At 31.7% G+C, this 16,995-nt stretch overlaps 1 protein-coding gene across 3 annotated transcripts in view; it reads right to left on the reverse strand.

Moving 5' to 3' along the window:
• Positions 1-16,995, reverse strand: part of XIRP2 (xin actin binding repeat containing 2) — a 372,930-nt gene that overhangs the window by 23,062 nt on the left and 332,873 nt on the right. For all 3 annotated transcript variants that reach the window (XM_031960527.1, XM_031960525.1, XM_031960526.1), the window contains one exon: positions 460-552. In XM_031960527.1, coding sequence (XP_031816387.1) covers positions 460-552 — 93 coding nt within the window. The remainder of the gene's footprint in view (positions 1-459; positions 553-16,995) is intronic.

The raw sequence follows: 16,995 nt of genomic DNA on the forward strand, positions 1-16,995 counted from the left end.
TCCTCTTGAAATTACTTTATTTATACATGTATATATGTACATATACATCTTCTCTCATATTGACTGGGATTGTTTTGCATTTTTTTGCTTTTAAACAATGTACATAGTACAATGCATTATGTAATAATAAGTATTTAACAAATGTTTCTGATCTGAGACTACTCTAATCTGAAGCCAAACTAATCTTCAGGATGAAATAATATTAATGACCTTAGGGATGTTTTATCCCCAGTATTTGCCTCCACTGAAGTAGGAAGACAGTTGCTAATATTTTCAGAGTTGATTGAATTAAATGTAGTAAATGATAATAAAACCAACTACTAAATGATGAAACAGATGAAAAGAGCTTTGAATATCATTACCCTAATTATTTTATCTTTTACCTTATTATTTTATTATTTAAGATCATTGTTCATTTATCAACTAAAACATCACCTTCTCATTATTTTAAATTCTTACCTCAATTTGAGGTGTTTTAGAAGTCACTTGTTCATATGCTTCAACTTCTTGATGGCTACTTGAAACATTGATATGGCTTCTACTTTTTATCTCCTGAATAAGAAGAAAAGCAATTGAAAGTTAATTAGTTTAATTAATAATAATCTTATTTGGTAGGAGAAATAGCAAAAGTCTATATTCCTCACCTACAACAATCTATCTTCTCTCTGTGCTTTTGTTCTGACCAACCCCATGCCTGAAATACACCCTTTTTTTTCATTCTACCATAGAATATCTCTATTTTTTTTCAAGATACAGCTCAAATACCACATGAAATCTTTCCAGTTCACCCAACTGCTAAAGACCTCCCTTCTAAACTATCCTATATGTCTAATATGTGGCTTTACAATGTTAGAAGTAATTATCTCTCCATTTAGAATTTATTATTCTTGAGATAAGGGATTATTTCATTCTTCAAATTTATATCCATAATGCCTCATGGAGGGCCTGGTATATTTAGATACTTAATAACTGCTTATTGATTGATTGATTTGTTTATTCATGAAAATTTGTTAACCTATATCATTGGAAATTATTGTTCTACTCAAAATCCTATGAAAATGAATGTTGAAACTATCCTTACATGTAATTAGAAAAAATAAAACACTATTGAGAAAAGAGCATGTTATTTTGCATTGGGATATAAGAAAATAAAATATCCAGCAAAATGGAAATTTATTTTTTGGAAAAATAAAACAAAATTGAAAAAATAATTCTTTTATGGAAATATAAGAAAATTGGACAAAATTACCTTTCCTAGTTGGGTTCCAGAGATTGATTTCAGCAAGTATCCTAGGGTTGACAGTTTTCAACGAGCTTGCTTTCTGCCCTTGCTTTATTATCCCTTACCAATCCTTCTGTAATTGCACCATGAACTTCCCTGACATATTTGTGTAACACATAGAACCTGTCCTTCTTAGAAACATCCCCGCTTCAAGGCATGAAGTCATGCCAGCCATTTTGTTGTAAATGACCCCTAGTGAACTACAAGCCAACTGTATTAGTCAATATCCTTTGGTGTCTCTTTTTCTTCTTTTATTGGTACAAAAAGACTTAGATGCTGAAGTTGGAGAATTATAAAGTTCTGGGAAAGTTCTCTTCCCCTCTAGTCTAATGATCAAATTTATTTAATTTAGTGAGACAAGTTATATTGAGACAATTTATCTGTCATATATATAGATATAGATATGCATGTGTGTATAGGGGTGCAATTATGGGTGTGCCACAAGCAGTAAAAACACATAATGGACCTGCATATACTTCTTCTTCTTCTTCTTTTTTTAATGAAAAGACCATTTATTCCTATACTCTCAAGTGTTTTTTTTTAATTTATTATAATAACTTTTTATTGACAGAACCCATGCTTGAGTAATTTTTTACAACATTATCCCTTGCACTCACTTCTGTTCCGATTTTTCCCGTCTCTCCCTCCATCCCCTCCCCTAGATGGCAAGCAGTCCTATATATGTTAAATATGTCACAGTATATCCTAGATACAATATATGAGTGCAGAACCGAACAGTTCTCTTGTTGCACAGGGAGAATTGGATTCAGAAGGTAAAAATAACCCAGGAAGAAAAACATAACAGTTTACATTCATTTCCCAGTGTTCTTTCTTTGGGTGTAGCTGCTTCTGTCCATCATTGATCAACTGAAACTGAGTTAGATCTCTTTGTCAAAGAAATCCACTTCCATCAGAATACATCCTCATACAGTATTGTTGTTGAAGTGTATAATGATCTCCTGGTTCTGCTCATTTCACTTAGCATCAGTTCATGTAAGTCTCTCCAAGCCTCTCTATATTCATCCTGCTGGTCATTTCTTACAAAACAGTAATATTCCATAACATTTATATACCACAATTTACCTAACCATTCTCCAATTGATGGGCATCCATTCATTTTCCAGTTTCTAGCCACTACAAACAGGGCTGCCACAAACATTTTGGCACATACAGGTCCCCTTCTCTTCTTTAGTATCTCTTTGGGGTATAAGCCCAGTAATAGCACTGCTGGATCAAAGGGTATGAACAGTTTGATAACTTTTGGGGCATAATTCCAGATTGCTCTCCAGAATGTTTGTATTCGTTCACAACTCCACCAACAATGCATCAGTGTCCCAGTTTTCCCTCATCCTCTCCAACATTCATCATTATTTTTTCATAATAATCTTATTATTATTTATGATTTTTCCCTTGGATATGCAAAAGGTTCATAATGTCCCCAACCTTGTTTCTTAAAATAATTTTTAATAGTTAAAACTTTTTTAACTTCTCTAAAAATTTTCCTAGCATCCCTTTCACTTAATAATAGAATGTTATTCCATATAACAAATTATATATACACACACACACACACATATATATATATATATAATTTGTAAAACAACTATATATCAAACAAGACTGAAGATATATTTAATATTTCCCACCCATCCTGCCTCTGCAAAGGGGAGGATCTTTGTCATCTTAGCCAATCTGACAGGTGTGTAGTGGTATCTCAAAGTTGTCTTAATTTGCATTTCTCTGATCAATAGTGATTTGGAATACTCTTTCATATGAGTGGTAATAGTTTCAATGTCTTCATGTGAATATTGTCTGTTCATATCTTTTGATCATTTATCAATTGGAGAATGGCTTGATTTCTTATAAATTAGAGTCAATTCTCAATATATTTTGGAAATGAGGCCTTTATCAGAACTTTTAACTGTGGAGATGTTTTCCCAGTTTGTTGCTTCCCTTCTAATCTGGTTTGCGTTAGTTTGTTTGTACAAGGGCATTTTAATTTGATGTAATCAAAATTTTCTTTTTTGTGATCAATAATGGTCTCTAGTTCATCTTTGGTCACAAATTTTTTTCCTCCTCCACAGATCTGAGAGAGAAACTATCCTATGTTCCTCTAATTTATTTATAATCTCATTCTTTCTGCCTAAATGATGGATCCATTTTGATCTTATTTTGGTGACCTGCATATTCTTCTAAACATTTTGCATACTTTTGTGCATAGTATAAGATTTTGCACCACCACTGGCATACCCTTTAATCCTCAATTGTGGTCATGGATATAATGAAATATTACTACGTTATAAAAAATGATGAACAAGATGAATACAGAGAAGTGTGGGATAATTTATATGATATGATGTGGAATGAAGCAAGCAGGGCCAAGAAAAACTATACACAATCCCAAAGAACTTAAATGGAAAGAACAACCAGGAAACAACCAAAGGTGGAATATTACAAAAATACAAAAAAATTATGCATCCAAAGAACAGATTTGAGATGACATCTCATCTCCCTTTTGCAGAGGCAGGATGGGTGGGAAATATTAAACATATCTTCAGGCTTGTTTTATATATAGTTGTTTTACAAATTATATATATAAATATATAATTTGTTATATGGAATAACATTCTATTAAGTGAAAGGGATGCTAAGAAAATTTTTAGAGAAGTTAAAAAAGTTTTAACTATTAAAATTATTTTAAGAAATAAGGTTGGGAATATTATGAACCTTTTGCATATACAAGGGAAAAATCATGAACAAATATTTAGCAAATTAACCAATAGATAAAATATAAGATCTTCAAAATCCAAACACCATGAGAAAAGAAAGTACAGCATTATATTTGATATTATATAAATTTGTAGAAGATTTAATTATGAGGGTGAAGTAATTAGCATCCATCTGTTATTCATAAAAAAGAAAGAAATATATATTATATGAACAGGAGAAAAATAGTTTACTTTTGTGAAGTTTAGAAACAGATTTCTTAAATCCTTCATATATTTGGGGGCAATTATTTTATTTTTAGGCTTCATTTACTTGGTATGAAAACCAATCCAAAACCTACAATTTGTAATTTGTTTTGGCAAAGGATGCCACAAATATGAGCACTACAAATGCACATAAATTTAATTTAGAGTAGAGCTTCTACTTGGACACTGGTGTGCCATTACTAAATAGAATTGTAATTGCTATACTCGTTTGGTGTGTTAGTGGTCAATGTATCAATTTTAGTGCCCCTTGGTTGCAGTAACATACATAATCCTTCTTGAAAAATATTCCAAGATTTGCATTTTCATCATTAAGTAGGCTGTATTCCTTCCTCCCTTTTGTATTGCTTAACCTTTGAATCCAACTCATTGTTTTGATTGGTTTGATTGGATAAGATCAACTGCTGGATCTTATAATATGAAAGCACACATAAAAGGATAGAGTAATGTAGTGTTTAAGGAGAAAAATAAAAAGGTCCCAATAAGATCCAATAAGAACTCTGGCCAAAACTGTATATGTAAATTTGTATTAAATGATCAGCAAACTGGGAAATTAAATTCAAATAGCTATCTTAGAAATAAAATGTTTTCATTGAAGTAAAAGAATATATTTTGTTTGAAAAAGTGCCCAGCCAGTAGTCACAATACCTGAGATCTAGTTTTAAATTTTCTATCAACTAGCCCAGGCAGGCTAAGGAAATTTTCCCAAAATCATTATGTTCCTCAATTTTTTCTTCATAAAAGAAGATTATTAATGCATCTGTTCCAGAGTTGTCGCTACAAAAACTCATAGAGCTGTTTTGTTAATGATGCAATGTGCAAATCCACTTGAAAAGGAAAACAGGAAATTCTATGCAAATACAAATTATTATTTTGTCTGTACAATGGAATGTATGAGAGCCTCCACAGTTATGGGAGTGGTATAGTTAATAGAGATTTGTCCTCAGAGTTAGGAAGATGTGAACTTAGGTGCCATTTCTGTCACATACTAGCTATGAGATATATGTGTGCCAAGTGACTTTACCTCTCATTGTTCTACCTCTCTAAGTTAATTAGCTGCAAATAAATAGCTGACTAGCAGGTAGAGGGAGGGTCCTCGTTCAGGAATTCAATCCCTGCACAATTTTTTTTTTTAAATGTTGTCAACTCAAATCTAGCTTTATATTTGTCAGCAGATAAGCACATTGAAATAACCTCCTGTTGGCACAGAAATCTCTTAGGAAGACATTTAGCAAGTATCTGAATACCAAGAGCTCTTCATGACAATTGTTCTGCTTTTTAAAATCATTATTAATGCAAGAGAATATATTACAAATTTCGAGTGAGCTGATGTCCATAAGACAAAATGTCACAAGTAGAGAAGTCATTTCACTAGCTTCCTTAAAAGAAAAAAACAGAACAGAATGTATCACTATTATTCTCATTCCTAACATGTTACCTGCAGAGAAATGTATGAGAAGATTGGGCAAATAGCATATCACAGTTGCCTCACCATAATGGAAATAACAGAGGTCTGACCTGTTAATTTAGCAATTTTATCCATCACTAATCCTATTTTTAATAAGATAGCCAAAGGTTATGATCTGTTAATGTTCTTCTCATCTCTCTCAAACAGATAGAAAACCAACCGGTATGTACTGCCCATCACAGCAAAAAATATCAAAAGTTGTAAAATCTGTGGGAAAAATACCTTCTGTTAGTTAAATGATAGGGTTTAAATATTATTTTTAAAAGATTGTTATAAATTCAGCTGAATTATGCATGTTTGGTGATAAATAATAAAATTCAAAAGTCTGTTTGGTTTTATACTAGATTTTTATTCATTTTCTTTTCCCTAAATATATTATCCCATTTTCCAAGTAAGCACAGTTCCATTAAGTGTAAATAAGGTTTATGTCCTCAAAATGCTTGTTTAAACTGAGTCTAAAGATGATTACCTATATTCTGAGTGATTTTATTTCCTGTGGATAGAAGTATTTCTGCTGACAATCTGACCCCTAAGTGTAAGGTAGAATTGTTGAAGGTGATAAGCAAAGCACCATGCCTTATATCATTGTAATAGCACCTGGGTGAATATGCTGCCTATCCACATATTGTCTTGCTGATGCTAACCAGTATTATTTGTATAAAAGGGACATATAGAGACACTACAGTATTAGAGGAAGCTGAGATTCCAGATTTAATTTCCTTCTTCAACTTATTTAAGGGAGCAATGGACACACTGAACATTCAATTAGTATATGTCGATACATAGATTAGATGCTAGTCCTTTGCCGTCTGAAACTGTTCATTCATCACCCCAACATCTGCTAATATTTTTTTATCTCTAAACCTGGCTGGCTGAGTGAGTTTCCAGTCAGCCAGCACACCAGTTTATAGCAATAAACTGAAAATATGTTTGGCTGGCTTGATGATGACTGATAGCCCAATAATCCAATAAGTAACATTGGTAAAAAAAAAAAAAATTCTCATGTAAAACCAGGCATATATAGGAAATAGTATTTGGCATTCTCAGGAATTGTTGAAGTCTTCTTAAAGACAGAGAAAGCATGAGCACTTGAAAAGAATTTTGTAAAATTTATTCAAATGATTTCCGTATACTTCTACATGCTGCTAAAAGACTGGTTCCAAGTTACCATTTTTTGAGAGATTTTATTAGATTGAACATTGTTTAAATCTCTGTAGATATATAGCAACAGAACACCTCTTTACAAAATTACTCTAAATTTAAAGATGAGAAAACTTATTTCAGAGTCATACATTTCTACCTTGGCAATTTTACACTAAGGAGTTATTTACTGGATCCAAAATGTTTAATAACTAAAGCTTTGGAGGCTAAGAGGATAGGGATTTGAGAATCCTTATTCAGTTCTAGTTTTACTGGATTTCAGTTCAGACTCTAGTCTTGCTCCGTTTCACTAAAAAATTTACTAAAAATGACCCATCTTTTATGATTTGGGCTGTTTTGTCCGATAGCTGTCAGACCAGCAGGTATTGGTGATTGCTTAGGAAGCCTTTTATTCTGTCTTTTTGGGAAGAAAATAAAATTTCAGTTTATTTTGCACTCTTGATGAAATGGTAACCTCATTGAGGGCAGTTATTCTCTCTCTTTTGTATCCCCAGTGCCATGCAGATTTCCTAGTATCTAGAAGGTGCTTAATAAAATGCTTGAAGATTGAGTCTTTTACTTTGCTGCAATTCTAAAATAATCTAAGAGACTAATTTCCCAGAAACATACATAACTCCCTGGTAGCTAGTTGTGTTTTTTTTTTTTTAGTATTATTAGTATTATAAAAGAATGAAAAAGGTTCAGGGTTTTTTAGGCTGTTCAAAAATGATTTCTTCTAAAAGAAAGTCAGCAAGCATAACTCCCTAGAGAAATGAAATTCTAAATATAAACAGAAATATGAATTATGCAGGTTGAATTATAAAATCTAGAGGAAAATTTATGACTCAATTAATTTAAACTCTTTCTAAGTTAAAACTCCTATGCTTCTGTCATGTTTGACTCTAAGGCCAAGACTTTACATTTATTTGTTTATTCATAAATATAGAGGGTTTTTTTCCTGTCTCCAAAAATAGGGTACAAAGAATCAGTTCTTCAAGGGAAAATATTAAACAAGTTTGTCAGCAGAGATAAAATTAACTACCAGAGACCAGATTTTGAAAAGCTTTATTTATGGTCCATATTCCTGGAGTCTAAAAAGATCTAAAAGGCATCTTTCCATCAGACATAAAGATGACCTATAAAACAATAATACTCAGAAGGCCCATCAATACTATTATATATATATATATATATATATATATATATAAAATGATATGTATTCAACAAACTCAAAGTAGGATTTGCATATAAAAACTCAACTCCTAATAAAAGAAGCTTTCTAGAGTTTTATTTGACTCTGTTAAGGATAAGTTAATGCTATTTGAATCCAGTACAGATATAGGAAATAATAAAGCAAAAGAAATTCTGGAATGGCAAGAAAATATAAACATATGGGAGAAAAGCTAGAAACTCAGAAAGTTTACATAATGGCAATGAAACTATGAATGTATCATCAAAGGTGATAATATTCTCCAAATACTAACCTGTTGTGTTCTTTTTCCAAAACAACTCCAATGTCTTAACACTTTGTAAAGATTCCAACACTAAACTATATGATGTTGGCTACAAATTATTATAAAGTATAGATAGGAAATATGTGTTATATAACCATGCAGTGCTCAAATAGCACAACATTTTATCTACTTCTATCTATACTTCACTTTTTACTGTGTTTGTTTGTGATATCTCTCTCAAAGATACCCTCTTTCCCGGCTAGACTGTCAGCAATTTGAGGGGAGAGCACATCTCACTTACCTCTCTCTATATATATCTCAACATTGTCAGGCATAGTGGCTTTCATATTATACATGCTTTGTAAATGTTGAACTGAATTGAGACTTCCTTTTGGAGTAAAGCCTTCAAATTCTAAAAATAATTAGAAATGTTTGTGTATAGGGGATCCAATCATATACTGTGAAATTGCAATATATAAACAGAATGGGAAATAACTTTGAGAAAAGCAGAGGCAGAAAAAGAGGGGAGAAAGAAAATATTTCACTCTCATTTCAAAGCAGAACAACTGTCAGATGCACTGAAATTGTTCCCCTCATCATGGTTATATTCTATGGTAGAATAACTGGGCCAAGATAATAGGGTTCATTCATTGTCTACCCTTGTTCCTGATGTTTGTTTCTTCTTAGCCACTGTATTTCAGCAAACATCAAATGATGTTTTACTAAGTTAGGCATAAATAATGGAAATCAAAGCAGTAGCAAACTTTTAATTTAAGTAGACTTTTTTGTCTATTATTTATATATTATTTATTTGAAATCTTTATATTTCAGATTTTTTTTAATTTTTCATTTATATATTTCAGATTCAGAAATATTTATATATTTCAGATTTTTTTTAGATAGAGGCAGTGTTGTTCAATGTATAGGGAATTGACCTCAGCATCAAGAAGACCTGGGTTCAAGTTCTGGCTTGGACATATACATATAACATCTATGTAAGTCATTTAACTTCTTGCTCTTTTAGCTGCCTAAGCCTATAAGCTGCAGAAAAAGTGCTGGCCTTCCTTTCTAGAAGAAGTTTTCTCATTCAAGAAGCTTCTTTATATCATTGAAGTTATATATGCGTTTTCTTTTTTCTTTTAATAATGACTATTTTCATGATTTAAAGGACCAGAAATTCACTTTTGTCTACATACTCTTTTTCTAATTGTTCTTACTTTTTATGTTCTTCTTCCTTTTCTGATGCTAGAAAAGTAGACTATTATTTATTTTCTATAACTAATAATCTTAGACTCTAAAAGTTACCTTTTCTTTTCTACTATCAATTTATACTTTGTTTCATTTTAACACTTTTATCTCAATCAAAATATCTGATTGAGGGAGAAACTACTCATATGTACCAAAAACTATACAAAATATTGGGAATACAAGAACAAAAAGGAAGATAGATAATCCTTCTAAACCTAAAGCAGTTTATATACTAATAAATGATGACCATATGTATAGTTATGGGGTAGCCAAAGAATTTTTTATCATAAAGTAAGTATAAAGGTGGTGAATGGAGTCATGCCAATGTAAAGACAATGAATTGATCAAAAAGGCAATTAATTGATATGTCTTTTCCAGGTATATAATGTTGATCCGATTACTAGATTCTGTATCCAGAAAGAGAAGAGGAAGATAGATAGTGGGTAGATAGATTGGTCAATCTACTCTGAATGACTTCTTTATAAATGGCCTATTAGGATGTGAATTGATACAATCACCACAATGTCATCCGCAAAGAGAAATATCTGGAATAGCTTATCATCAAGAATCTCTCTTTGATTAGAACTTTGTAAAAGCTTTTTTGTAAAAACTAGCCAATACTCTTGGTGATTCTCCTTGTCTAATTGCTCTTGATAATCAGTAAAGGGTTGAACAAAGTTATCTCTTAGGTTACAAATGTCTTATAATTTTATATGATTAAAAACCAGGGAACAGAGTATCCGAGAAAGAAACATAAGAAAATAGAATTTGATCATTAGATTGCATTGTCTATCCATGAATGTAGTGCCTTACATAGGCCAAGGAAATATGAACAGGCCTGGCCCATATTAATGAAGAGAATACAGGATATCTTGCTTTTAGAATAAAATTTAAACTTTAGACCAAGGCTTAGCATATACTCCTGGACAGAGATGTGGCACACATAATAATTTGTCTAGAAAGAATATATTTTTGGGAAATGTTGAAATTTTAATCAAAAGGGCTTCAAAAATATGTGGGTGAAAGAGAATAATGGTTATGTATAGTTATTCACCTCATTTCTGTGGAGGATGGTTGAGAGGGAAGAAAGAAAAGAGAAAGATTTGAGTTAAATTTAAAAAGGGCAATTGTGTGGGTGATTTGGAGAATGTAGACTTTTGGAAAAGATTAAAATTTTGGAGAAATTGAGGAAAATGTGAAGGAGAACAATCTCCATATCCAAGTTCTAATTCATTTTGTAAGAAAAGGTTGAAGAAAGATTAAGGACTAGAGATCAAAAGTGGACTTAAAGAAGGAGGTAGATGACAAGGCATAGCAAAGAATAAAAAATAAGTGGAACCAATTTGTCAGTGAAAAAAATAGTAAAAATTGATTAGCAGGAGCAGCTAGTTGGTGCCTTAGAGCATCAGCCCTGAAGTTAGGAGGATCTGAGAAACAGAGAATTGTTTGGTTTGATCCTATACAAGTGATGGAATGAATCGAATCAAGTCTGCTAAGGATGTATTTTCTATATGATTTTAAAATCTAAAATAGGCAGCATAACACAGTGCATAGAGAGCCAGTTTTGATATAAGAAAGATCTGGACACAAATCCCTTTTCTGATATATACTGTCTCCATAACCATGGAAAAGTTAATTAATCTCTGAGGACTCTAAATAACTCTCAAAGAATATAAGTATCAGATAAGTTGACAACTTGTGTGGGTAGATAGTTTCCTTCCTCAGGATTTCCTTATATTAATGAAAGTGCAGTTTTTATCCCTATTTTTGCTAAGTTAATCAAAATGACTTTTAATTAAAAAACATGGTGGCAGGAGGGCATAGAAAACTGTCTTTATATGGACATAAAATTAGATACCATATATAGAGTAGGAGTCATAAGGAAAGAAGAAAGCAATTGAGACACATAGAAATTCACAGGAGAAAAAAATAACAGAAAAAAGGAGCCAATTGTGAAAATAAATGTCTTCAAATACCAAAATGCAAATATCCAATGCTAGGCAAAATGAAAGAGGAATCAGAGTTCTTTATGCAAGGAAATAAATGTATCTAGTAGATATCATTGATCAGATGGAACATGTGACTATATAGATAGAACTCATTCAAAATAAACAGTTTTGAAAGAATATAGAGCAAGAAGCCTAGAGAAGCTGAGTAGTATAATATGAAACTATCCCATGTGATGAAATCCAGGAATAAGAATATGATGGAGAGCATTTGGATGAAGATTAATAAAAGGAAAAACATGTAACTTTTTTTTTCATTACAATATAATCTATTAGATATCAGTAAACTATGTGAGCTATGAGCCAAATCCAGGTCACTACATGATTTTATATGATCAAAGAAATAAATAATTTAAAAAATTTACTTAAATGAAATTTCATTACTTTTAAAAGTGTAAAAATCCCGCATTCTTATCCCATTGACTATTTAAAACAGGAAATGAGCAGGATTTGGCCCTCTTGCCTGTGTTTACTGTCCTGTGCACAGATTACCTTCTTCTACATCCCTCAGTAGAAAGAAGAAATGGAGATAGACTAGATATTTAGAATGGGTCATAAACATTGACCCAGATTCATGATAGTAATGGGTGAATTCCATAATTCAGATTTGCTCTAATACTCTCTCTCTGTCAACATCAAAATAGCTAATAATTTTCTGACTTGCTTTAACAATGCTTCAATCATATGAAAGGTAGAGAGGAAACTATAGGAAGTCTATAGTATGTATTATTCTTAATAATAGAGAATAAATGGGTTGAAAATGATTATTAATTTAAAGGGAAGTGACTACTCCCTCCTAGAATTTCTAATAGGGAAGAAGAATTGGACATGTACATGATATTTAAAGACAAAAAGAAATCAAGCTTCAAAGATTCAGAAAAGACAGGTGAGATTTCATGCACAAAAACTGATATAATTAAAGATAGGCCAGATCACATTGGAAATTCAAGAATGAAACTATAAAAACATAAAGGAAAATAATGCTAAAAATTAGAAAAATGGAAAAGGTTTAAAGAAACTGATGACAATATATAGGGATCTCACCAATGTAGATTATATATCTCTATATACATATACATATAATTATACATATAGAATATATATATATACAAATCCATATAAATATATACATACATACATGTGTATGTGTATATGAAATATAGTGAATTTAGGTAAAGGAAATGAAAACAAGAACATGGTTTGATACTCTAATATCATATCAAGAATGCTAAAGTTTAGAATGAACTGAATGTATTGGGGGAAGCTGAGCAATAAAATTGGTTATTTTTAAAGCTATGATGGTAAAAAGATGATCAAAGGGATAGTAAAACTGCATGAGGCAAATAGGACAATGATAATTGACAACAAAGACAAACGAGTTCTGTTCAACTTTTATTTTGTTTGACCCTTTTTATTTTGAATTATCTTTATATTGGTAGAGAGTGACAGAATAAAATGCCTAATGGGGATTTGATGCCCAAGAAGAAGAAAAGGATGATAAGAGATCAACTAGTTTCTCTTGATGAATTTAAGTTATATGATCCAGATGAACTATATCCTCAGGTAATAAAAGAACTGACAGATGTGATTACTGAGCCATTGTTTATAATTATCTGAAAAACCATGGAAAATATGAGAGCTATCAAAGCTCTCAAAGAAGGTCTTGTCTCTTTTTAAAATAGGATAAAAAAAAATGAAAACTATATACTAGTAAGCTTGACTTTTAATCTTAGGAAAATTCTGGAAAATATAATTTTAAAGAAGATTGATGAATATCTAAAAATGGAAGTGATTACAAAGAATCACCATGAACCCATTAACAATGTCATAGACTAAAATTCCTTCCTTTTTCTGACTAAAATACTAAAGATTTATTCCAAAAAGATCTGGCTATCTTTACCCTATATTTTAGCCAAGCATTTAATAAAGTGATTATACTATTCTTGAGGGGGAAATATAAAAATGTCAACAAGATGATACAATTAGAGAGGTTTTCAAGTGACTGAATAACTGGACCCAAAGTCATTAATGGCTTCATTCCAACTTGACAGATCTTCAGCAGAACTTCCCAGATATTTGTTTTTGTCTCTATACTACTGAATACTTTTCTTCCAGACTTGGATAAAAGTCTAGATGGTGTGTTCATCAATTTTGCAAATGACACAAAGCTGAGAGCAATAGATAACACATTGAATGACAGATCCAAAGAAATCTCAAAAGTAATTGGATTGAATCTAGTAAGATGAAATTCAATCCAGATAAATGTAATTAATATTTTGCATTTGGGTTCAAAAAATTAACTTTGTAAATATAAGATAGAGGAAGCCTGGTAGCCCAGAAATTATATTACCCAAATAAATTAATGGTTTCTTTGGCTGCATTTAGAGAAATTCTTTTCAGATATAAAGAAGTGATTATTCTTTCATACTCTCACCTTATCAGATCATTTCTGGAGTATTATGTACATGGTTCTCACAGTTTAAGGCATGGAAAGTCTCTAGAGAATGGCAACAAGTGTGGTAAAGAGCTTTGAGTCCATGCCATATGATATGAGGGGTTGAAACTTGACTGTAGTTTGAAATAAAGTCTCACTGTTCTCAAAAAATCTTTTCTGAATTGTCTGCTTCAGTTACTTTGTAAACTACAACTCAGAACTTTAAAATGAACATGACAGTCTATATCAGTGTTTTGTGTCTCAATAGTTTGTTTATATATGCAAAATTGGAGAATTTTCAATATGAACACAGAGCTATTTTATGATTATAAGACAAATGTATGTTCCCTGATTATGATTTAATACCTGAAAATGATTACTAAGCATAAGATAAAGTAGGACCCAGATAATGTAGCAAAAAGATACTGAGAGGAATCAAAATGGCTGAATAGCAAGACGTATACCTCAGTTTTCTTAATACATTTCAAACTGAATCTTGGTTAGAAAATCCAAGAAAAAAAATCATGGTGCATCAGTTTCCAGTTTAAGAGACAAAGATAATTCTGCAGACATTAGGGACAAGGTCTGGTTTGAAATGTCCTGTGCAGAATATTCCAGCATTCAGTGTCTGAAAGAAAATCAAACTGTACTCTAAAATTAGAAAAGGTCTCAGAGAGATCCTGAACCAGTGGAAGATGTGGAAACAGATGACATCTGGGAACTCTGCTATTTATTACCTATTCTGGGTCACAGAGTCAATGAAGAATCAGGAGGAAATCTGTATCTAGGGGTGTTGGACAGGAGTGGTAGTGGTCCTGAGCTGCATATTGAATGATGAAAATGTTTAGAAGCAAAAATAAATAACTCTGTTGATCTAACTTCAGAAGTAGTTTTAGTCTTCAGCACAGGCTAACTATTGTGAAGGAATCCAGACTCAGCACAGGATCTTAATAGATCTAGAACAGACAACAGGGGGATTAACCAAAGCAAGCATCCCAGAGCAAAAGTGATTCTACTATTTTGCTACTCTGAATCATTACAATTTTATAGCTGGTTGATAGGTACAGAGTCCAGCAGTGGTATATTCTTGTGTGAGTCCAAACCCAAGTCAAGAACTCAAAGACATAAATCCAACTCTTTATTGTATCAGAACATTTTGGAAATATTAAAAGTATGTAGGCTCCTGACCTATACCTCAGATGAAGTATGAGATCAGAAAGTAGGTTGGAAGAATGGGTAACCAAAAAAAAAAAAAAAACAGTATAATGAGCTATGATACTGGCAGAGATGATCAAAACACAAACCTGGAAGAAATAAATTAAATTACTCCAAAACATCTTCAAGTACTATCTCACAGAAAAACACAGCTAGTGTTGGAGAAAAAAAAGTTTTTGAGAAAGAAATTAGAAAAAAAGTTAGTTATAAAAGAAAGATTTGGGAAGAGAATTAAGACTTTGGCATAAGAGGTACAAACGTTATTCAAGCAACATGTACTTGAAAATTAGAATGGACCAAAGAGAAGACAATGAATTTTTGAGGAAATAAACATGACAAAACAAAGTCAAAAAGCTGATAAAAATTATAGGTATGAAGTATTCCTTAGCAACAACTGACATGGAAATCAATTTAGGAGAAAATAATTAAGAATCATTGGACTATCTGAAAATTGTGGCAAAAAAGAGTCGACTTCATATTTCAAGAAATACTAAAATTGTCCATATTTCTTAGAACTAGAAAGTAAAATATCACAGATAGAATCCACTGGGCACTTTATGAAAATAGTCTCAAAATAAAAATTCTCAATGAACATCATAACCAAAATCCAGAGCTTCCAATTTAAAGAAAAATTTTGCAAATAGTCAGGAAGAAAGAATTAAAGTGATAAGGAGCCACAGTCAAAATCACACACTATTTTGTACCTTCCTCTATAATGAAGCAAACTATTGTATGATATTACAGAAGGCAAGAGATATGAACCTATATCCCAAAATAATTTACCCAGAAAAACAGAATATAAAGTTATAGGAGAAAATATACTTTTAGTAGGAATTGAAAACTTCCAAGCATTACAGATGAAAAGACTAGAGGTATATTGAAACTTTGAAGTTCAAACACAGAATTGAAGAACAACATAAAAAGGTAAGTGTGAATGAATAATGATAAAGGATTAAATGAGGATAAACTTTTAAATATGGAGAAATGACACATCCCCTCAGAACCCTGCTCTTGACAGGGTCCAAAAAAGGAATCTAATTAGACAACTCCTGATAGTGTTTCTGTTATATTTCGATGATCATAAGAAAACAATGTGAAAAAATTAAGAGAAATTCATAGAGGTGGGAATGAAGGTTTGGGAAAATTACCTTACATTATCAGAGAATACAAGTAGACCTCCATACATATAAGGAAAACAGGATGAGGGGAATGATTGACTCTTAAACTTTTGAACTGATCAAAAGAAGGAAGAATTACGTACACAAATACACAGTTGTGTAGAAAAATATGTCATTTAAAGAGGAAAGAGAAAGAAAAGGGGAAATAGGGGAAGAGGGAGTAGATGTGTTAAGAAGTAGATTTGTTAAGTAATATAGATTCTTAGAATATGGAAAAATATTCATATCTCTAATTAAAGAGGCAAAAAATGGGAATCTGAGGGCATGTCTACCATTTGGGGAATGGACAAATAGTTTATGGCATATAAATGTGATAGAATATTATTGTGCTGAATATTTATCAGCATAATGGCCAAACAGAATTCTAGAGGACTAATGAAGAAACACGTAAATCCCTTCAAATAGAGAGGTGAAGAATTCAGAATGTAGAATGATGCATAATTTTTGACTATGGCCAATGTGGAAATGCATTTTGGTTAACTCCACATATTCACAATAAGCTTTATTTTTCTTGTGTTCTCAACTGTAGTAAGGGATACAGGCAGGGAAGGTAAAACATGGAACTTGATTGATTTTTTTT

The sequence above is a fragment of the Sarcophilus harrisii genome, chromosome 3 (assembly GCF_902635505.1).
Source record: "Sarcophilus harrisii chromosome 3, mSarHar1.11, whole genome shotgun sequence".
Classification (NCBI taxonomy): domain Eukaryota; kingdom Metazoa; phylum Chordata; class Mammalia; order Dasyuromorphia; family Dasyuridae; genus Sarcophilus; species Sarcophilus harrisii.